At 36.4% G+C, this 22,708-nt stretch overlaps 1 protein-coding gene across 4 annotated transcripts in view; it reads left to right on the top strand.

Moving 5' to 3' along the window:
* The window catches only part of OPA1 (OPA1 mitochondrial dynamin like GTPase), an 86,033-nt gene extending 69,351 nt beyond the window's left edge, over positions 1–16,682 (top strand). For all 4 annotated transcript variants that reach the window (XM_016185698.2, XM_016185699.2, XM_016185700.2 and 1 more), the window contains 2 exons: positions 11,505–11,569; positions 13,659–16,682. In XM_016185698.2, coding sequence (XP_016041184.1) covers positions 11,505–11,569 — 65 coding nt within the window. In that variant the 3' untranslated portion in view covers positions 13,659–16,682. The remainder of the gene's footprint in view (positions 1–11,504; positions 11,570–13,658) is intronic.
* The last annotated feature ends 6,026 nt before the right edge of the window (positions 16,683–22,708 follow it).

Raw genomic sequence — 22,708 nt, 5'->3', positions numbered from 1 at the left:
ACTTAAAAATTATTATTTTTTGAAAGTTAAACCCCCACCTGTATTCAGGCTGGCACTCTTCCTACATGCACTTCTACCTTTATTATGCCTTTTTTTTTCTTAAAAAATTTCATTAATTCCCTCATTAAGACTTTTTGATTAACTCTAGCTACTATCTGTCTTGACTCTTTTACACTGAAAAAACCCTTTTTAGGTTTGCTTCCTTCACTTTTAACCAGTTGCTCCTTTCCTAACTTTGTGATCTTTTTTGATTTCTCCTGGAATTGTTTTGTCCAAGTTTGCTGCCAGTGAGGAGAAAGTAATAAGAATTCATGAATAGGAAATATTCCCATGCAACTGTATCATTCAGTACTTTGAAATTCAAATCCTACTTGGAACTTTCAGTCCACTTGCATACAAGTTTACACTTTTAAAAAAAAAATGTGTTGTATATATCTGTGTTGGCTTGTAAAAGCATATGAAACTTGTATTGTCCCCGTTATTTATATGGGGAACTTAGTGTTCACTGAGGGCAGTAATTTAGCCAGTTGCATAAATGTTTATGACAAAGTTGGAGCTAACAATATATGTTAAAGATAGTATCTTTTTAGATTTGTTTGGAGATTGTATTCATCTTCAGCTGGTGAGTCTCTGTGGGTGACCATTACAAATTAAGTTCATAGATTCAGCTTCTGAATATTATCTTTAGTATGTGTTAACTTTAGAGCTAGTTGAACTAATGAGGAATTGACAGCAATGAATATTACCTAAAGATATTTGTAAATGGTTTTATTCTTTAAAAAAAAAAAGTTAACCCTGGCTTATGAATCCTTTTATTATCGCTATTTGAATTATGTGATTTTCCTTTTGCATTAAAAAAATTTGTCTATTGAAATTTCAGGGTGAATTTCTAAGCTAGTATATATTTGAAACTAATTCTGAAGTTATTTTCATTTCTTTTGAGCCTTATTCTGACTTATGAAATGAATATCATTAATGATGCCCTCTTCCAAGGCTGTAAGAAATCACAGAGAACTTCTAATATCAGCTAAGCAAAACAATGCCTAGTAGCTTTCCTTTAGACAAATTGAATAACACTTTTTTCTTATGTTCCAATTAGTTCATTTTATAGATGAGATATAATTAAATCCCACTGTGTTTCACCTCACTTAATCCATAACACTGATGTCTACAATTTCTCACTTCATACTTTTTATGTAAACTTTTGGTTTGGTTCATAAATTAGAATTACATTCTTTATTATTGTCTTTTGCTTTTAAAACTACACTTAAAGGGCTGACTGTTTAAGAATCGTTCTCATGATTCATTTGTCTGTTATGCCTCCTTTTAAAAGCCTCACCACTGAAGGTCTTTTGACAAACCAATATTTATAACAGTTTGACAGCAGGATGAGGAACAGCGTTTGTCTTTGTAACAGCTTGAAGAAAGACCCTTTCCAGGACCCAGTCATGCAGTTACAATCTTGACCTCTTTCTTATGCTAGGAACATACATACAGCAGCACCTCCCATGTGCTTTCTCGTCCTAGTGACTGTCCATTCACTTCCCATCTGTTTGGCGGTCTTAAAGGAACAGAAGGGGCCTTCTTCTTATAAATCTGTCTTTCCAGGTGACAAATGGCTCCCTGTCTCTTTAAGAGCTGCCTGGGTGGTTTTCCTTTTCTTACGTATTTCAACTTTCCTCCTAAAATATTTCAGAATAAAATGTAATTTTAAAAATTAGGAGAAAACATCAAAGAAAAATGGGTTATTTAAGAGCATTTTTAGTGATTAGAACAGTGTTTTGCTGACTATTAGGCTAAAGGTTTTTTTTACCTTATCAGTTAGTTTCCTACACCATTTTAATTGTATTGTTCTATGATGATAAAATGATGGAATTATCTTGAAGTAATTTATTTAAACTTCTTTAGAAAATAAGGCCAAGTAACATTAGTAATTAAATTTTATAGAATAACTTTTAAAGATATTTTCACGGTAATTTGATTTAGTATGTCGTTAGTGTGGGACTTTGTATATGCTAGATACAGTATAAAACAATTGGCAATTCATTATTGCAGTCTGGTGGTAGAATTGATCTGAGTTTTGCATTTAGAAAAATAACCATAATTTCTTCTGTTACTGAAATTTATTTAAGCATAAGCACACTATTGGGATTTCTAAGAATTAAGCAGAAAAGTAATTTACTTTCCTCTCATGTATAAGTTCATTATAAAATAGTGAAAGTAACAAATATTGTCCCCCCCGTGTTCTTAAATTGCTGATTTTAAAAGCATTATCAGTATAAAAAGACTACTTTTAGAATATTACAGTATATTGTATGAGTCAGCTGTTCAGTGGTACAATTTTCTACAAGTGGTCTTGTCAGTGTATTCCATACTTTTTCCCAAAAAGGATCTGAAACAACTTCCAAATATCTATCCAGTATATGTGGTAAAAAAAAATTAAAAAAAAGTAAATGGTTGGACTCAGGCTGGAGAGATAGTTCAACTGACAGAGTAATTTGATTTGCCACATGCGGCCTAGTTTCAAGTCTAGGTACAATATGAAAGGACATCTGGGTAAACTCAGTTACTGTAATACCCTTGCCCCACCCCCTTTGTGTATTTCTCTCTGTCTCAATCTGAAGGGGGTGGGGTGGGAAATCAGCCTAGGAGTGGTGGAATACCACACATGCACAAGACCCTCACTAGAAACAAAAAAAGTTGGCTAGTGGGAGGGAAGGAAAAGATCCAGCAAGTGAAATAATTTGAAGCATATATTGATTGATCCCTCAAAAAAATACATAATCAGGAATTCTGGACACTTTGCTATCAATAAGCTCCAATTTTAGTCCTTGTGCTTCCTAGTGGTGGATTCAAAATGGAAAGCAAAGTCTCTTACATGTTTTATGATGGCTACTCAACAACACAGCAGTTGCTTAGGTCTTTCTGGTATACAAAGTTGAGAAAAATGACCTTGTAAACAGAATAATCAGTTATATGACATAATGCATCAGGTAACTACAAATGGATTTCATGGAACTCTTTGTTGTAATGTTTTTCTGTCCACACTGGTAGTGTAAGCCATGCTGGGGGCTAACAAAATGACATAAACGGATAGCTATGTTGCTTGATTTTTATATAACAAAATAAATCTATAGTAACTAGAAAAACAGATGAATTAGATAGCCCCCCCTTACCATTTTCTATAAATAATACTTCTTACAGGTGAGCCTTTTAGTATCAAGTAGCAGAAAGTTCCAGACTTTATATTCATTGGCATTGGCAAGCACCTGAAGTGATGCTACTCTGTGTTAGGTCAGGGCTTCTTCTTCTAGTGTTGGTCTTATCCTCTCACTTAGACTAATGTCCACTTCTTCTTCTAGCGTTTGCCCTTCTTCCGTAGCCAGTCAACAGCGTCAGGTTGAGCCTGATGTCTGCTTGTTGCTGGCTTTGAAAGTGACTGGGATCCATGTGGATTCAGTCGGCTAGGAAGGATCGTCAGTTTCCCCAATAAATGGGTATTCACAGGATGCACCACGAGAAGGTCGATCCAATGCATCCCAGGTCAGTGCTGATACGCTGATAATAGTCAGCTGAACTGAAATGACAGTTGCTCTTCACTTAAGATGGATGATGGGCCGATAGTCAGCAGAGGTGAGTTATTACTTACCTCACTGGCACTGTGTGGCAACTCCTATCTAAATTGTAATGGGGGGTCTGAAAGTAGCAAATAATCATAGTAGTCACCCCCCCATTTATTGGTTAGAGAGAAACTGAGGCGGAAGAGGAGACAGAAAATGAGGAGACACACCTGCAGTACTGCTTCACCGCAGATGAAGGGGACCCGGGGCTTGAACCTGAGTCCTTGTGCATGGTAATATGCTCTCAACCAGATGCACCACCACCCAGCCCCAATAGTCATCTTTAATGTTTGAATTTAGTATTAGTTAAGTCAAATTACTCAGTAGAGTGAATGATCAGGAAATGAATTATTCATGGGTGTCTGTTACATAGAAAGAACTGTGCTCAACTGAGTGATTTTAAATGACAAGACTTTTTGTAAGTAATTCATAGAAGTTCCACATCAAAAAAAATTTTTTAAAAGAAATTTCACATGAATTCTTTGAACAAAGTATAAAATTCACCTTTGTAAAATTAGTTACATAGACTTGTGAGAATAATACTCTAATTTATTATTGTAATTTTTTTTTTTTTACTAGCAGTTTAACATCAAGTATGTAATAAAAGATGACTGATGCATTTAAGGGCTCGGGCAGTAATTCAGCTCTAGAACATAGGGTTTGCATGCCTGAGGCCACAGAGACCCTAAGTTCAATCCCTGGCACAACTATGTACCAAAAAGTTTTTTCTCTCTTTTACACACTCTCATAATAATAAATAAAATCTTAAAATATAGAGGCCAGGTGATGGTGCACCTGGTTGAGCGCATGTGTTACAATGCACAAGGACCTGGGTTGAGCCCCTAGTCCCCACCTGTAGGAGGAAAGTTTTCCAAGTGGTGAAGTAGTGCTGCAGGTGTCTATCTTCCCCTTCCCTCTCAGTTTCTGGCTGTCTCTAGCCAATAAATAAAGAAATAAATAAATAAGGCAAAAAAGATTTTATAATATATTATTATTTGAAAATAGTACTCTGAAACCTAAATTTTACTTATTAAAGCTTATTTATTATGAAATAAGCCCAGAGTACTGCTCATCTCTGGCATGGGAAGGGGGAGGCAGGGATTAAACCTGGGACTCTGGGGCCTCAGACATACAAATTGATGCTCTAGCAGACTGATCTATTTACCCAGTCTTAAATTTTAAGGTAAGGCGAGCTTTGAGATCTGGAGCAGTTCCTTTATCTATGAATAAACTAGAGCTATGATTGTGTGTATAATTAAAACGTTAAAGGTTGTAAATTTAGTTTGCCTGATCATACTTTTAATAAATTATATTCTTGCCTTTTAAAAATATATTAAATGACTTCCCCATTTATTATTAGAGACATTCAATCGGGGGGGGGGGGTCCTGACTTTTTTTTTCCACTTACTGTTGCAAATCCATCATTTAGAATATTTGTCTACAATAATCCACGTACAGCTTTTTTAATGGGAAGTACAGCATTACAGCCATGTCCTTTAATCTCCTGAATAGACAATTTTTATGTGAGTAGATGTAATTCTAGGCCAAAGGTTTCCATTTGAACATCTGAAACAATAGAAATAATAATAAAAAATATTAAAAAATCTTAACTACCACCATTTCAGATCCCCAGAAGACTGGTTTCCCACCCAGCTTTAAAATTACTACCCATCTCACATACTACCCCATTGGAGGTTTCTCTAGCTGAGGTTTCAGGTAACACAGTAATGAAAATGTATATTTTTTAAAGATTTTATTTATTTATTAGTGAGAAAGATAGGAGGAGAGAGAGAAAGAACCAGATATCACTCTGGTACATGTGCTGCTAGAAATCGAACTCTGGACCTCATGCTTGAGAATCTAATGCTTTATCCACTGTGCCACCTCCTAGACCATGTCATGAAAATATTCTGACAGACCACATTCATAAAATTTTTATTACAGCACATTCTCATAATTTTTTATTAATAATCTCTTACTACACCTAATTTATAAGTGAAAGCTTATAATAGGTATGTGTGTATAGAAAAAAACAGTTTATGTAGGGCTTAGTTTTAGATATCCCCTGGGGTCTTGGGATATATTTCTTGTGTTTCACACGGGATTCCTAGACTAGACTAAGTTTTCTAGGGCATAGGAAGTGATGCCTCCTTCTGTGAAAAGCAGAAATATTCTTTTTTAATTTCATTAGTGAGGCTGTTTAAAAAATAGTCATGCCTAAACTGTTTCTAAGACTTGTGAGAATCATGGTGGTTATCTTTGGGAGGTAAAAGGTTGGAAACACAGAAATCTGGTGGTGAATGTGGTGTGGAACTATACAGTGAAATCTTACAGTCTTATAACCTACTATGAATCACAAATTTAAGGAAAAAAATTTGTCTATTTGTAGAGGAAGACTGCAAGTCCAAGATTCAGAATTACTATGTTTAGTTCTATATCTTTAACTATATCTCTTTGGTTATTTCTGTAAAAAGTTCACATTTTTTTCTTGTGTTGAATTTAAGGTTTAAGTGTAGCTTTGAGAACCTTGAATCTGTTTGGTCCACTTTCTCTCCTTGTTGCCCTATATAGATGATTCTTATAAATACTAAACTTCTAAAAGGCACTTAAAGCTTAATTGTCTAATTAGCAAGCACGCAAGTCCTATTAGAATCAACATGTATTTCATCATAAGTGTTCCTTTAATTTTTAGTCCACTGGTGAACACTTTTTTATAGCAAAATCTCACCTATAAGGTATCTTCATCCTGGGTACAAAGTATATAACAGTTTTACTAAGATGCATTTTAATCTTTGGGAGTGTGGTTTAAAGTATACTGAATCAGTAAACTTGCACCTTATTTCTGTATACTTCCTCTGAAAACATCAAAAGTCATGAGAGGTCTATTTCAGTGCATGTGGCAGTGTTTTGTGTGTGGCTCTTTGTTCTTGTTCTAAACTGTTATTAACCACTGAAGTGAACCTTCTCTTGGATTTGGCCTTTTGGTATTCATAGTGTACTCAAAACCTAATTACAGATTAGTCTATATTTGCGACTTTTAGAGCAGTCATCAGAAGACTCAAAGAAGGAATGAGAGTAGCAGTATCATTTCATGTGGAGATAAAGAGCCCCAAAACGTGAATGGATTTCAAGTCATCTGAAGAAAGGGGGAGGAAAAAAAATAAAAAAGGAACTTCATTCATTGAGACTAAAGTTTCATGAGTTGGGATTATGAGTAAATTCATGACTCAGTCAAGAAGCACAATGAATTGATGTTTGAAATAGTTCATCTTTTAAGTAAACATTAAATAAATGGAAAGTAGAGTCAGTATTCACTACATGCAGAATGACTAGTTCATTTGTAATAGAAATAGCAGTATGTTAATCCCTTCTGGGTTGGCATAATTTATCAAGCAAGCCCCAAATGTATAAGAATTCTTTAAATATGAGCATTTAATGCAAATACTTAATAAAGTCATGCATATTTGTAAACATATTTCTATGGGGAAGTAATTTCTGGTGGAAAAATTGTTCGGTATGATAAGACAAGGGTTTTTTAACTGTACTATTGAGACTTTAATTAGGGAAAATCAGGAAGTAGGAAGTTTTAATTACTGATCTCAGTTTCATGACTAACTCAAATTTTTTTTGCAGCCCATTGTAGTATTTAAGATGCTGCTATAAACTTACATTGAAATAAGGAAGATGAATGAGCTGAAGAATATCAAGTAATGTTTATTATTTGTCATGTAGCTTCATAGCAAAGAAGGAAATGAATGTATTTTTAAAATATTTTAAATTTTATTATTGGATAGAGACAGAGAAATTAAGAGGGGAGAAGAAGACAGAGAGGGAGAGAGACAGATAGATACCTGCAGCCCTGCTTCACCACAGAGAGACACCTGCAGCACTACTTCACCACTTATAAAGCTTCCCCCTTGCAGGTGGGGACCAGAGACTCAAACCCAGGTTCTTGCACATTGTAACACATGCGCCAGCACCTGGCCCCTGAATATATTTTATTTGTGTTGTAAGGCTGGAATATTCTCTGAGACAAGTGACTACTAGCTTCTCTTGACCTTCACTGTGATTGTATATCCTACATCCTATTCCCAGACTTCCTACTAACTCTCGTGGTCCCAGCCTCAGCTCCCTTTGTCTGGTGTAACATCTAAGAATCCAGTTAAGTGACTTTTTTTCTTCTTAATAACCTAGAAACCTTATTTTCTGAGCTAAAAAAAATTTGTTTTGAGATTTATATATCAAGTGTAATTAGTGTGTCCAGTGAGCCAGATGGTTTTAAGAACTGAAGATGCTTAATTTACTTTGTCTAGTGTTGCACTTTTATATTGTTCACCGAATGTTTCTCAAATGTGCATAGATCTCACCTTAAGAGGTTAATAAATAAGGCCTGGGAGGGGAGGTAGTGCAGTGGAGAAAGCTTTGGACTCTCAAGCGTGAGGACCCAAGTTCAATTCCTGGTAACACATGTGGCAGAGTGAATCAAAAGAACATGGCCAAGACTAACTCTCCAGATTTGATGTTCTCATTAGCAGTGAAGCCTGGGTGAAAGCAGAAGGGCCATATGAAAGGTGGGGGGCTAAAAGCATCTAAACTTCATAGGTACTTGATAGGTGCACAGCGAAGTAAAGATCTGGCAAGGGATGCCGTCAAGAGCAGGGGCTCTTCTCTGTCCCTCATACCACTCCAATTAGTGTGTTGTATAAGAACAGTAGGGAAAAAGAAGTGAAACGTTTTTCGTGTTAAAAGGTCACATTGTCCTTCCCCTCTCTCCCTGTCCCCATCTTGATTACTTCCCAGAAAGTTACTTAAATGCCCTCCGTGTCGTTCTTGAGGCCTTAGGGTATGGTGGCTATATCCTGGTAGTTCTGATTATAAAATGTGATACAAAAACAACTTTTTAAAGGACAACTTAGCGATTTCTTATTTTGTGGTTTTCATAGTTAAAGTTAATTAACCTCTTTGTATTCAGTTAGGAGAAATGTTGCTTATCTCTAATTTTAGGTGGATGTAATTTTGGCTCAGATACCACAGATTTAGATGTCTGCGTCAGAGTAGCTCTTGGTCTTTTTCATACAAATAAATCTTGCTCTGAACGTTCTGAGTGATGCTACTGTGCCACCCACTCGCGGATGGTCTGTGTAGCTGAGGATGCACATGGTCTCTGGCAAGGTGAGAGAATGGATAAAGGAGATCCATCCAGCAGCTGCCTGGCTGAACTCTCAGCGGGGGACAGACAGAATCAGATTTCCTCTCTTCATCCAGCAGTTTTCCCAAGTAGAGTTCTCACTGCTGTGCTTAGATGAAACCGCACCGAGGCTGTACATACTGCTTTAAATTTCCATTTGCTTTGCTATTTAAACTATGTTCTTTTTTTTTTAAGATTTTATTTATTTATTAATGAGAAACATAGGAGGAGAAAGAACCAGGCATCACCCTGGTACATGTGCTGCCGGGGATTGAACTCAGGACCTCATGCTTGAGAGTCTGATGCTTTATCCACTGCACCACCTCCTAGACCACAGCTATGTTATTTCTTATAGTACCACCACTTCCAAATTTCTGGTATAATTTAGGAAACACTTCTTTCTTCTTGTCTTCCCCCTTTAAAATAAAAGTTTAAAAATCTAACTGGAAAGAAAACTCACTTGAATAGTGTGTGTGCTTGCTCTGTCATGGCATAACCCAGGCTCAAGCCTGTCCCCCAAATACTAAGTTTTGGCGGTGTGGTGGCTTTCTCTCTATCTGTCTGTCTTTCTGTCTGAAAAAGTCAACCCAGAGTGGTGAAGCCCCAGTGATGACTAAAAAAAAAAAATTTTTTTTCTCAATTGATGAACTGTAAATATGTAAATATTCATTGAAGAGTACAGGTGAAACTTTCTGAGGAACTATTTATTTTGTAAAAAAAAAAAAAAAACCATAAATGTGGCTTTATTTTGAAAAAGAAAATTTATTTACTGGTTAAAAAATAGTACAAGCTCCCAAAAATTCTGGATTATACTTCCAAGAAATAGGTTGGGTTTTTTTTTTTTTCCTAGTTCCTTTTAATTAATTTTACATCTGAGGAATTAACACTGCCTTTGTGATTACTATTTTCCTCAGTAGATTGATTAAAGCAACTTTTTGTTGTTGTTGTTAGCTTGGTTTTTGTATAGAGTTTCTATTTTCCTTAGTCAACCAGCAGCTGGAAGTGTTTAATTATTGGAACAAGAATGTAAAGGCGGGTGGGAGAGACAGCATAATGGTTATACAAACAGACTCTCATGCCTGAGGCTCCTAAGTCCCAGGTTCAATCCCCCGCACCACCATAAGCCTGACCTGAGCAGTGCTCTGGTGTTTCTCTCTCTCTCTCTCTCTCTGCATCTCTCTCAAAAATAAAATTAATTAAAAAAAAAAGAAGTTTGTTTGTTTTAAAAAAAAAAAGAATGTAAAGGCAGGGATTCGGGCGGTAGCACAGCGGGTTAAGCACACGTGGCGCAAAGCGCGAGGACCCGCAGAAGAATCCCGGTTTGAGCCCCGGGCTCCCCACCTGCAGGGGAGTCGTTTCACAGACGGTGAAGCAGGTCTGCAGGTGTCTATCTTTCTCTCCTCCTCTCTCCATTTCTCTCTGTTCTATCTAACAACAATGACATCAATAACAACAATAATTACAACAGCAAGAGCAACAAGAATATAAACAAGAGCAACAAGAATATAAAGGCATTGTATCTTAATATGTTTAATATTAAAATAATATTTAATAATGCTGTATCATTGGTAAAACAAAATTGGGTGATACATATCTATATATGCAGTAATCAGCTCCGATTTCTGGCAGTGCCAGAGACTAACCTGGGACCTGGGAGCTTCAGGCATGCAGGTCTTTTGGTTAACCTATATGCTGTCTCTCTGGCCCAACTACATTATTTTTCAAGGGCTATAAAGTAGAATGCTTTGCAGTTTACCTCCAGGTCACTAGCTTTAACCTGCAGTTTAACTCATCATGTTCACTAATATGTTAAATGCTGATAAGAGAGCAAATGTGTTATTAATGTGTGTACTATATATACCTATATTAAAATCAAAATTAAGTTAGCAATGAAGTAGAATAAATTCTGGAATTTCCAACATTAGGAGATTGTACTACCAATAGGTTACATTTGTAAAGGAAATTTTTCCTTTCAGAGAGAAATAGAAATAAAGTTTATCTTTAAGTCTATGAACATGAAAGCCCAAAATCAAATTATATAACATAAATTTGTCTGTACTGGTTATAGTATTTTTATACTTCCCCCATTCACAACTACAAAGTATGTTTTTGGTGTATTTCCAAATTATTGTTGCTTTTTTATGTGTGTTGCAAGTATTTCTTACATTTTCTTTTGTTTTTCCATTTTAAGTATACACATATATAATAATCAGATTGACTGATCTTTTCCTTTGTAACTCTTCTCATTTCTTTATATGTAGAAAGCCATTCCTTCATCTATCCTGAATCAAATAAATACTCGTGTTTTAATTTTTTAAATGATTTATTTTGTATTTTCCTTTTCGAAACATTGCTGTGAGTCCTTAATTGAACTCTACAAAATCTGAGAATGCCTTAAAATTCTGTACATACTTGTATATATATATCTGTATTCACTTTTCATGTATGATTCTGTAACTTTTATTATATTCTTAAAGGGGAGAGTGTTAGAAGTACCCTTTCCAAAATATTATTTAGAACTATACTTCATTGGAGCTTTGGAAAGAACAACAACAACAAAATTATTTGGGGCAGGAAAAGTCACCGTTTCCAAGTAGTTAAAACATCCCAGACCATTTATCTGAATAATTATTTCTTACTATAGGTGATGACTTTCAAAAATGTTATTTTTTAGCTAATTTGACTTATTTCCTCAGAGAAAGTTCGAGAAATTCAAGAAAAACTTGATGCTTTTATTGAAGCTCTTCATCAGGAGAAATAAGTAAGTAAAAGTCTTATACATTGGTGCTATTAATGCTAAATTTATAATTTTAATAGTTTTTTATTCTATTGATATACTTGCTCCTTCGTAACATATATATGATGTAACATTATATATATAACATATAACATCATATATGATGTTAACATATATGATCGTAATATCATATATATATATATATATATATATGTGTGTGTGATGCTTCACAAGGAGTTAGGCAGGTCTGCTAGTGTCTCTTTCTCCCTCTGCATCTCCCCCTGCTCTCTCAATTTCTCTCTTGTCATATATATGTATTTTTTTTCCAAGTAGAACTTATTTTAAATAGAACAAAAGTGAACCAAGCTAAAATATTTTATAATACGGTTCAAATTTTCCTTATGTAAAGAACTAAACTTTACTTGTCATTATTTTATTCCTGTTAACTTATAGTCAATGGAGTTGTGTGTATGTTAACTTGCTAAAGCTTCTTGATTGACTTGATTAGAAATTTTAGTAATTGCACTTCCTTATGGTAAAAAAAAAAAAATGTAATAGCTTTTTTTCCCCCTGTGTAATATAACATTACACAGGGGGGAAAAAAATTAGAATTTTTCAGTCTCCTGGATGTGAGGACTCTGATCTCAAAGTCAATAATGTGATGTTATCAACATGTTTGTCATAAAATGTTGTATATTTAAAGATTCCCTTAGTATTATAGTCACTTAGTAACTATCACTGAACAAGTATTAGTAATGGTTTATCTTTTTGAAGCTGAGAAAGGGAAATCTTATAATTAAGATATCATTTATTCAGAATATTTAATCAGTCACTTTATGTGTGAACTTTACTCTGTCGACCATCCATAGCATAACCAGAACTATTGGGAGTAGAAATAGGAAAAATTCCTTCCCTGCCTATATGCAGTTCAATAAAACCTTTAAATGAAACAACCGACTTTGTTTCTCTGAAGGGGAAAGAAATAAAATTGAGAAAGCAAGCTAGATAGGAAGGAAGCACAGCTCCAACCAGGCACCCTCCGAGCAGAGCAGCACTAGATTGAGACTTGAGTCATGTTTTGTCTCTTTCGTAAATTAAGACAGATGTATAAAAATATATCTTGAAACTAAGTATCCATCACTCCTAACACAAACCGGAAGTAATTGAACACTTTTAAAAGTGTCTATCTATTTGTAAAACTGTGTATGTCTTCAGTATATGAAATTTTTCTTTTGAAGCCATAAGGTATTGTAAAATATCTTCCTTGTCATGATTACTATTAGTAGTGTTAAAGATAGTCATTTTTGAAAGCCTTCTTGTCTTGGAGATTATCCTATATAGTACCAAAGTTCACTTGATAATTTTGTTTATAAATGGATTGGGGGGAGGGACATAGAAATATAGCCCAAGTTTTTATCCTTTTAATGAAATGAGGGGGCCCAAAGTCTGCCAGTGCTGTGTATAGTAGTCAGTGTCACTTTCCTAGACTAACTGTTGTAATATCCAGAGTTACTGTTGCTGCTGAGAACATGCATCTTTCTTGCCAAGAGCCCAGATGGTTCCAAGAGCCCAGTTGCAGTAATGATTCATGCAGAGTTAAGAGTATGGCTCTGATCACAGGGAAACCTACTTGTCTCTAAGACCCTGTAGGATTTGTAATTCTTTGAACTATTACAAATATTTGCGATTTACATCTATTAGGATTTATCTACTTTGTACTTGACAAATCTCTTTAAAAGAATAAAGCTGGCAACATAGTAGCTTTGCTACATTCTGACCTTTTTTATAGAAATTTATTATTGGTAAACCAGCTTATGTCAAGTTCCTCAGCCATAGATAATTTGAAGTATTCTTGTGCTTTCTAAAAATGTATATATTCAGCACAACCACACATAGATTCATTCTACTGATCAATTATATGTTTTACCTTATAAAAAATGATTCCTGGTATTTTTTTATTCCCACATCATGTTTGATAAAACTTTTATATTGTTACGGTGGGTGATACTTTAAATAATTTTAATAAAACTAACAAACCATTGAATCTTGAATAGTGAATCTTTTAATGATTATTCAGTAGTAAACATATCAAAATGTGTTTATTTTTTTACAGAACTGTGCTCTTACATCTGAAGAAAACTCCAAAGTCTTTTGTCCTGCCTTTTTTTTTCTGCTGTTCCATCTTTCTAAATTTAAAATAAAGTCAGAGGATGAAAATACTTTTATGTGTTTTTAGAGGGACTGTAGCCATCAGCTGCCTTTTAAGTACAAAAACAGTGGAAATGACATGAGCATCCTACTTTATTGTATTGAAGTGACAAATTGGGGTAATATAAGTGGAATGGCCATTAGATTTGTCCTTAAAGATAAAATATTTGCTCTCCTGCTTGTTGTCTCATTTATGGTGGCACTAGTTCAATGAATGTGTTAGCTGATACTACTCGGTGTCAATTTCTTTTCCAAAGAGTGAATGTCAGATCTATTGAAAGAAAACTTACAATTGTCTACAACTATCGATTGTATATAAAGTGACGGTAACCTACCAGGTTGTTGTCTGTATCTCTAATCTTCCATATCCAGAAACTATTTGATCGTGAATGACAGTTAAGTTTATATCCACCATGTGAAAGAAGAATAGCTAGAAGGAAATTTCTTCAGTAGATTAATTTGGATTATATCTATGCTGTACTGCATGCTCAGTGCAAGAGATTTCAGTTCTTCATTGACAGCTTAGAGAGCTACCTTAGAAGCTAAGTCAGTAATAGTTTACTTATTTGATTCAGTTGATGTGTTTGTACTCTCTGAGTCCATTTAAAGTTAATTTATTTGAGATACCTGTACTCTTAGGCTTCTTTTAACAGTGTTTTGATCTTTTTTTTTTTTTAACCTGTTAACAGAGCTATTGGATACACACAGGAAGGGGAAGATTAGAAGTAATCATTTGACTATTTTTCTTTATGACTACTGGCAACTTTTCAGCCAGGCATTAAGAAGAGGCTTTCTTTCATAAGACTGTGTTTTAAATAGATATCATTTCAGTAATTAAAATGTTAGTGATTGCCCTTAGCAGAATGCTTAAGGAAAAAACAAAGTTTAAATTCTAATCCTACTCTTCCAGCATTTACATATGATTTGCAAACATACTTTCTATTTGATTAAGTAGAATTATTTATTTGATTAAATAGATTATTTTCCATTGGTCCTCATAGGCAAGAAATATGTCATTTGTGACTTAAAATTTCTGTCTCATTGATGTACTTCTTTGTCACCATTTCATTAAGTCTTTGTTATTCTAATAGAAATATTGATCGTTAGAGTTTTCATTTTCACATTTTTCTTAGAATTTCATCTTAGTGACTGTCGCCCTGCATTTTCCTTTAATGGAACACCCTTGCTCTCTTCATTTGAAGTCTTTCACAATCTGACACTAGGCAATGCTGAAGGACTTCACAAAATATTTAAGAAACTGAGAGTTCAGCAAAGATTTGTCTCATACTGTTTGATAAAAAATATATTCAGTTTTTTAAAACTAGTCACAGCATCCATTGTTACTTGGTAGGTGAGTGGTCAAGAACATTTCTTGTGTCTTTTAGATCTAGAAATAGGGTGAGCGACTAGGGAAGAGACCACCCTATGTTCTGTGCAGATTAAGAGATGGACACTGCTGGCTAAGTCCCTCTAAGCAGCTGTGCCTGGCAGATAAACCCTCTTTCTGAAGCAGACATCATGAGATGTTAAATAATTTTTTTTTTTTTTGCAAGTGTGAAACACAACCACTTGACAGGTACAAAACTACATCTAAAGGAAACAGGCCCACGTTGATTTCTGTGGGCTATAGATAGGGGCCTAGGGGGAGAGGGAGAGGGAAGTGTCTTCAGGTGTATTCTTACACATTTCTCCCAGGAATAATACTGGGGAGTCAGTGCTTTCATTACATCCCTTTGTATTGATTTAAGAAGGGGAAAGGTATCTTCATGTCTTTGAGATCAGCATTTGTAATTTGAGTATCAAATAGTCTGTAAAAATTATTGAAAATCATGAATTCAGACATTCCTCTGTCCCCCTTAGTAATATGACTTCTTTTGTGGGTTACATATATGTATTTTCCTTTTTAGTATTCTCATAATAAGCATGTTTTTTTTTCTTGAAAGCTAGGTACTTATTAAATGCAGATGTTATTTAAAAAAGAATAAAATTCATATTCTCAACAGTAACTCTTCGGTGTTGTATCTGTAGTTCAAAAACTGCAAATGATTCACATTTGAGCAAATCACTGCAGAATGTCCATATACAGAAATCTAATTAGACCAGTGACCACATGTTTTTGTGTCAGAATTTGCAAAGAATACTGAACAGGGCTCTATATGGAAGACTGCACAACTGTAAGTGGACTACATCTAAATTTTACTTGGACAGGGTATCAGTTTTTAAAATCAGTGTTATATAGTCAGTGCACAATAGGAAACTAGCAGCTCTCGCCGCTTCACAGTCGAGCCAGCTGAGCTGCAGTTACAGGTGGAGCAACCAGCCTTTCTGAGTAGCTTAATTATAGTCTTTCCTCTTTGTTTTATCCCCCTCCTGCAGGCTCAGCTCCAGCAGTCTCCTTCTTACAAATAATTTAGCCTCCAAATGTAAGTGAGCAGTGTACAAATGAATAGGGAACAGCACAGACACTGCTGCTTCCTAAGCTTATGATCTGAAGCATTTGCTGTGATGGTAAGATTCATTGTAAACTGAAAAGACAAACTCCTTAACTAGTTAATAACTTTTTATTTACTTTAGATGTATTTACCTGCAAAAAAAACAAAATGAAATGCAGTGTTTTCATCTTCCAATAAAGGTGATCAAAGTAATGAATAATGTCTTTTATCTCGGTTCTCCAAGCTGGCATGCGCTCTAGTGAAAGGTACTTTGGGAGTATGGTTACATGCTTCTAGTAGGCTTACTTTTGAACAGTCGTGACTGTGTCTAAATATTTGAAATTTACTCTTGTCTTTTACTTGTGTACTAGGAATGAACTTTGTATTATTTTTTTAAAAAATCTCTCTACATGTAGATATTATTGCCATTTATATTTTGCCTGTGCTTGACCAGCAGTCATTTGTATAGATCTGAAATTAAAGATATTTAAGCCTCACTCTAATGCTTTCACTGGGGAACAGTCTTTTCAATATTCTGTTCTAGTAATCAAATATGTTGTTAAAATTTCTACGGCTCTAGCTGGTGGGGCTAGCTTCAAGGGCGGGTAACAGAGACGCGGAGACAACGGCTGGGCAGGGAAGCTGTATTTCTTTATTCAGGAACAACGATTTATAAACTAAGACAAACTAATCACCAAACAGAACTCTGCTGTCTCTTTTCGGCAGCGCAAGCACTCTCTCTTACTCTGGAACTCTCAAACTCAGGAACTCTCCAACTCTAACTCTGGAACTCTGGCGGGTTTCCTAGGGGCGGGGCCAAGCGGGCCCGCAAAATTAACAGGACTGATCTAATTCTCTTGGTGGGGGAGAACTAGAACCCAAAGTAAAGCATACAACACAAATAAGCCTCTAAATGTGGTTCTTTTTTTTTTAATATTTTTTTATATTTATTTTTATTCATTTATTCCCTTTTGTTGCCCTTGTTGTTTTATTGTTGTAGTTATTATTGTTGTCATTGTTGTTGGATAGGACAGAGAGAAATGGAGAGGGGAGGGGGAAGACAGAGAGAGGGAGAGAAAGATAGACACCTGCAGACCTGCTTCACCGCCTGTGAAGTGACTCCCCTGCAGGTGGGGTAAATGTGGTTCTTCTATGAATGCTTGAATTTTGTATGCCTCACATTTTACAGTGTGAATGGTCAACCAATGGTTTTATTTTTTTGTCATGATATTTATCAAAGCATTTTGGCATTTCTTTGGTAAAGTATATTTTAAATATATATTTTATTTTAAGTTTTTTTTTAATATTTTTTTCCCTTTTTATTGCCCTTGTTTTTCATTGTTGTTGTAGTTATTGTTGTTGATGATGTTGTCATTGTTATGTACGACAGAGAGAAATGGAGAGGGGAGGGGAAGACGGGGGAAGAAAAAGATAGACACCTGCAAACCTGCTTCACCGCCTATGAAGCAACTCCCCTACAGGTGGGGAGCCAGGGGCTCGATCTGGGATCCTTACACCGGTCCTTGCGCTTTGTGCCACATGTGCTTAACCCACTGCGCTACCGCCCGACTCCCGTAAGTTTTTTAAAGTATTTTTTACTTAGATTGGATAGAGACAGAGCGAAGTAGGAGAGAGAAAAAGAGACACATGCAGCACTGTCTCGCCACCTGTGAAGCTTTCCCCCTGCATGTGGGGACTGGGGCTTAAATTCGGGTCCTTGCACATTGTAACATGTCCACTCTTAGGTGTACCACAATCTACCCCTTTAAAAAATGTATTTTAAGGGAGTCGGGCAGTAGCTCAGAGGATTAAGCGCAGGTGGCGCCAAACGCAAGGACCGGCTTAAGGATCCCGGTTCGAGCCCCCCAGCTCCCCACCTGCAGGGGAGCCCCTTCACAGGCGGTGAAGCAGGTCTGCAGGTGTCTTTCTCTCCCCCTCTCTGTCTTCCCCTCCTCTTTCCATTTCTCTCTGTCCTATCCAACAACGATGAAATCAATAATAACTATAACAATAAAAACAACAAGGGCAACAAAAGGGAATAAATACATAAATAAATATTTAAAAAAATAAAATAAAAAATGTATTTTAATTGCATCTTGCTCCCATGACCATCACCTTAATTAGTGATGCAAATGTGTTCAGTTATACATGAGACTTACTAAAGAGTCATACGTGGGTACTAGTCCAGGAAGGAAGCCTAAAGATCATTTAATTCCACCTGCCACCTAGTTCTGAACTCCCACTTCTCAGCTTGTTATGTCCCTCAGAATGTTGTTGCCTTTTAGATATTTGTTAAGCGTGTGTAAAATAAGGCAGCATGGGTGACTTCTCCACGATTTCTACAGTTCATCAAAACTAGAAAAATCTCGATTGCTTCAGGAATTAATACATAGTAGCTTAAGTATGATTTAGTGCTAGTGAATAAACATCAATAAACACTCTTTGAATTTCTTAGAGGGGAGAATTAGTGTTTATTCCATATGTCAGTACTAACAGACCAGTTCAAGTATAAGGCCCAGAAATTAAATCTATTCTAAATTTTTGCATTTTACATTTTTATCCTTTGTAATTAAAAGTCAAAAACTTAGTATATCATAAATATTTGAGGAATTTACTTCTGGAATACTTAATAATTTATTTATTGGGGCCAGGTGGTGGCACACCTGGTTAAGCACACACATTACAGTGCACAAGGGACCAGGTTCAAGCCCCTGGTCCCCACCTGCTGGGGGAAAGTTTCACAAGTGGTGAAGCAGGGCTGCAGGTGTCTCTCTTTTTCTCCCTCTATCTCCCTCCTCAGTGTCTCTTTGCCTCTAATGAATAAGTAATTTTAATTTAAAATAAATAATTTATTTTAACACTTTTGAATTTTTTTATTATCTTTATTTATTGGATAGAAAAAGCCAGAAATCAGGAGGGTAGAGGAAGCTAAGGAGAGAAGGAGACCATGCAGCGGTGCGCCGGGTTAAGTGCACATAGTAGAGAGCGGGGGCGCCGGCTCGGGGCTTTATAAGCAGTGAGGCAGGTCTGCAGGTATCTATCTTTCTCCCTCTCTATTTTCCCTTCCCCTCTTAATTTCTTTCTGTCCTATCCAAATAAATTTTTTTTTTTAAAAAAAAAGGCAGTCACAGGAGGAGTGGATCTATAGTGCAGGGGCACCATGCACCAAGCCCCAGCAGTAACCCTGGAGGCAAAAAAAAAAAAAAACAGAGAGAGAGAGAGACCTGCAGCCCTGCTTCACCACTTGCAAAGCTTTCCCCCTGCAGGTGGGAACCAGGGACTTGAACCTGGTACACTGTAACAGGTGCACTCAGCCAGGTGCACCACCACCTGGCCCCATATTTTGACACTTTCTATTGAATTAGTATCTGTCAGAGTGAAGTCACTACTATGCACTTGTGAAAAATACAAGCATAAGACACCTCAGTCTGTGAGAGCACCAACATACATATATGAGGCCCCAGAGTTCACCAGTTCAGTCTCTGGCACCACTCCAGGCCAGAGCTCAGCGGTGTTCCAGTCCTCTCTCCCTCTTCCTGTCTCTCCTCCTTTGTCTCTCACAATAAGTAAAACTATCTCTAAAGACAGAAATACTATTTAAAAATTATGTTTAGAAGTAATCAAATATGCCAAACTTATGATAACTAAGACAGTCATATTTTCTGTGCATATCAGACTAAGTTGATAACAAACTTGATTTTTAATGATTAAAAATTATGACAGCACCACAAAGCTTTAAATGTGAGTGATCTTTATCCTGAGACAGTTGGATAAAGTAGGGGTAAGAAAAACATACAATATAATGCATTTGGTTAAATCACTGTCTCGAAACGGCAGCTAAGTGACTAGCTTGAGAACTGAGAAACTTGGAGTTATATTCACATTCTGCAAAACTTGGGTCTAAGATTCATTTGGGTCCGTTCACTAACAGAATATAGTTGTAACTTTGAAGTGTTGTTGAATTGGTTGTTCATTCTTCTTGGTAAAGAATTTTTTTTTTTATTAATGTTTTGCTTTGGTTTTGTCAGTCAGGCGACCTAACATAGGTATATCCTGGCTTCTGTTCAAGTATTTAAGAAAAACTAAGTTGTCTGTGGCTGGGGTGGGGGACAAACTGGAGGCTAGTGGCCTCACAGAATACTTAGTCACCATACCATGACACACTGGTAACCTCTCACAGAGGCATGTAGTGTGGTTGTGGTCAGAACACAAGTTACACCCCTTAATGTTTAACACAGGATATTGATAAGTCGCATAGCAACAGCATAGAAATCAGAACTTTGTCCATAGGGCAGAAAATAAGAACATGGCTTAGAGATTAACACTTGCTAAAACTTACAAGATTGCTGATACTTACTAAAAACTATCGGGGACAAATTGACTGCTTTTTGCTTTGCTGAAGTTTGTCTGTCGGGCAGGCCTAATCACCAGAGAACAATACTGAACTATTTGCCTACTTCTCCGTTTATGCCCTTGACTTTCACAGACAAACACTATATGATGCAACCGTTCGAAAAATAAATAAATAAATAAGTCTCTTGTGGGAGGAAAACCTAGTGGCATATCTCTTATTACAAGTTCAGTAAGGAAAGAATAATAAATAATTCAGTATCAGCACTTTCAGGTTTCTGATGAGTGTGTGTCATTTTCCTTCTGTCAAAGGGAACCCAAAGCCTCCCCTGTTTGCTGCAGCTGCTGGGAAATGCTGAGATTGACTTTCCGCTCAAGAAATCAGCCTTATCAGTTTCTCTGTTCCCCTTAATTTGTCTTTCATTCTGGTTAACTTGCCAATGCATCTTTATATAGTGCTAGCAAAATGCAACACCTACTAGTTCTCTATTAACAAATGTATTTGTCCAGAGAGCTTAACTAGAAAGTGTTTCGCTTGCAGTCAGTGATGTTCCAGTGTGCATAGTTAGTCCCTCTGTGTGCTAAGTGTATAGAATTTATTCCTGCAATCGAATGATTTATACATAGCAAAGACCAGAAGTCACCTTCCCTATATCTTTAGTCAGTAGTGTAGCCATCTCCCCACTGCCATGAACAGCATTAACAGAAGGGAGTGCCTAATAGCAGGAGAAAAAGGTTAGACACCTTAGTTTCCAGCCATTCTAGGGAAAGTAGAATCATCTTCCTACGGAAAGATTTTAGCAGAACTCAGACCATTCAGTGAAGTGTAGTAACACTACACTGCAGAATTGTGTACTCACAGTGACTCTTACCATTTGGTAAGTCATAGTGACTCTTAACATTTGGTGACCCATCTTAAAACTCCTTTGAGGGAGTCGGGCGGTACTGCAGCGGGTTAGGCGCACATGGCACAAAGCCTAAGGACCAGCCTAGGAATCCCAGTTCGAGCCCCCAGCTCCCCACCTGCAGGGGAGTTGCTTCACAGGTGGTGAAGCAGGTCTGCAGGTGTCTTTCTTTCTCTCCCCCTCTGTCTTCCCCTCCTCTCTCCACTTCTCTCTGTCCTATCCAACAATGACGACATCAATAACAACAACAATAACTACAACAATAAAACAATGTCAACAAAAGGGAATAAATATTAAAAAAACTTAAATTAAAAAAAAAAAAATCCTTTGAAGTCTTTTAATGGTCGGTATCCTATCTAACCAAGGATGGATCCCATGAAATAGCTTTATATTTTTAAGGTTAATAAATGTACATAGAGTAAAGAACCCAGCATGTCTTATGTTTTGCAGTCATTATCACAAGCAGTCTGATTTACATTTGGTACGAAATAGGCTCAGTAATGTTTTAAATAGCTTGTCCAAAGTGGTTAGTGGTTAGAGTGACAAGTAAAACTTAAATTTGGAAACAAGTCTGACCACAAGCATGTGCACTTCTAAAACTGTACTCTTTCACAAAATTCTTCCAGGAAAATGAATTAACTTATGAAATTAGGATGACTGATAGTGCAAAAAGCCAGTTGGTAGAAATGGACTGTGTTAGTATCCTGACTATATAGGGCTGTTGTCTCATCACAAGAATGGAAATAAACACAGAAATGTGTGCTTCTCGATTAGGCCCGGGGCCAGGGGATGATATTGAGATTCAGAGGATTGTAATCTCATGTCTGTCCCAGATCTTAATGTCAAAAGAATAAAAACGAGGCTCCTCAGCATACTAATCAACATTTCCCTCTCTTACCTGTGCAGAATCTCTAAATCTTTTTTATTTATTCCCTTTTTGTTGCCCTTGTTGTTTCATTGTTGTAGTTATTATTGTTGTTGTTGATGTCATTGTTGGATAGGACAGAGAGAAATGGAGAGAGGAGGGGGAAGACAGAGAAGGGGAGGGAAAGATAAACACCTGCAGACCTGCCTCACCATCTGTGAATCGACTCCCCTGCAGGTGGGGAGCCCGCGGCTCAAACCGGGATCCTTAGGCCAGTCCATGCCATGTGCGCTTAACCCGCTGCACTACCGCCCAACTCCCTCTCAAAATCTTTCTGAGCTAACCCAACTCCAGAATTAACCCCAGTTTTTTAAAATATTGAATGGACTTTTATATATTTACT

Source organism: Erinaceus europaeus, chromosome 9 (assembly GCF_950295315.1).
Source record: "Erinaceus europaeus chromosome 9, mEriEur2.1, whole genome shotgun sequence".
Taxonomy (NCBI): Eukaryota; Metazoa; Chordata; class Mammalia; order Eulipotyphla; family Erinaceidae; genus Erinaceus; species Erinaceus europaeus.
The sequence above is the reverse complement of the archived record's forward strand: the minus strand, read 5'-3'. Positions and strand labels throughout refer to the sequence as shown.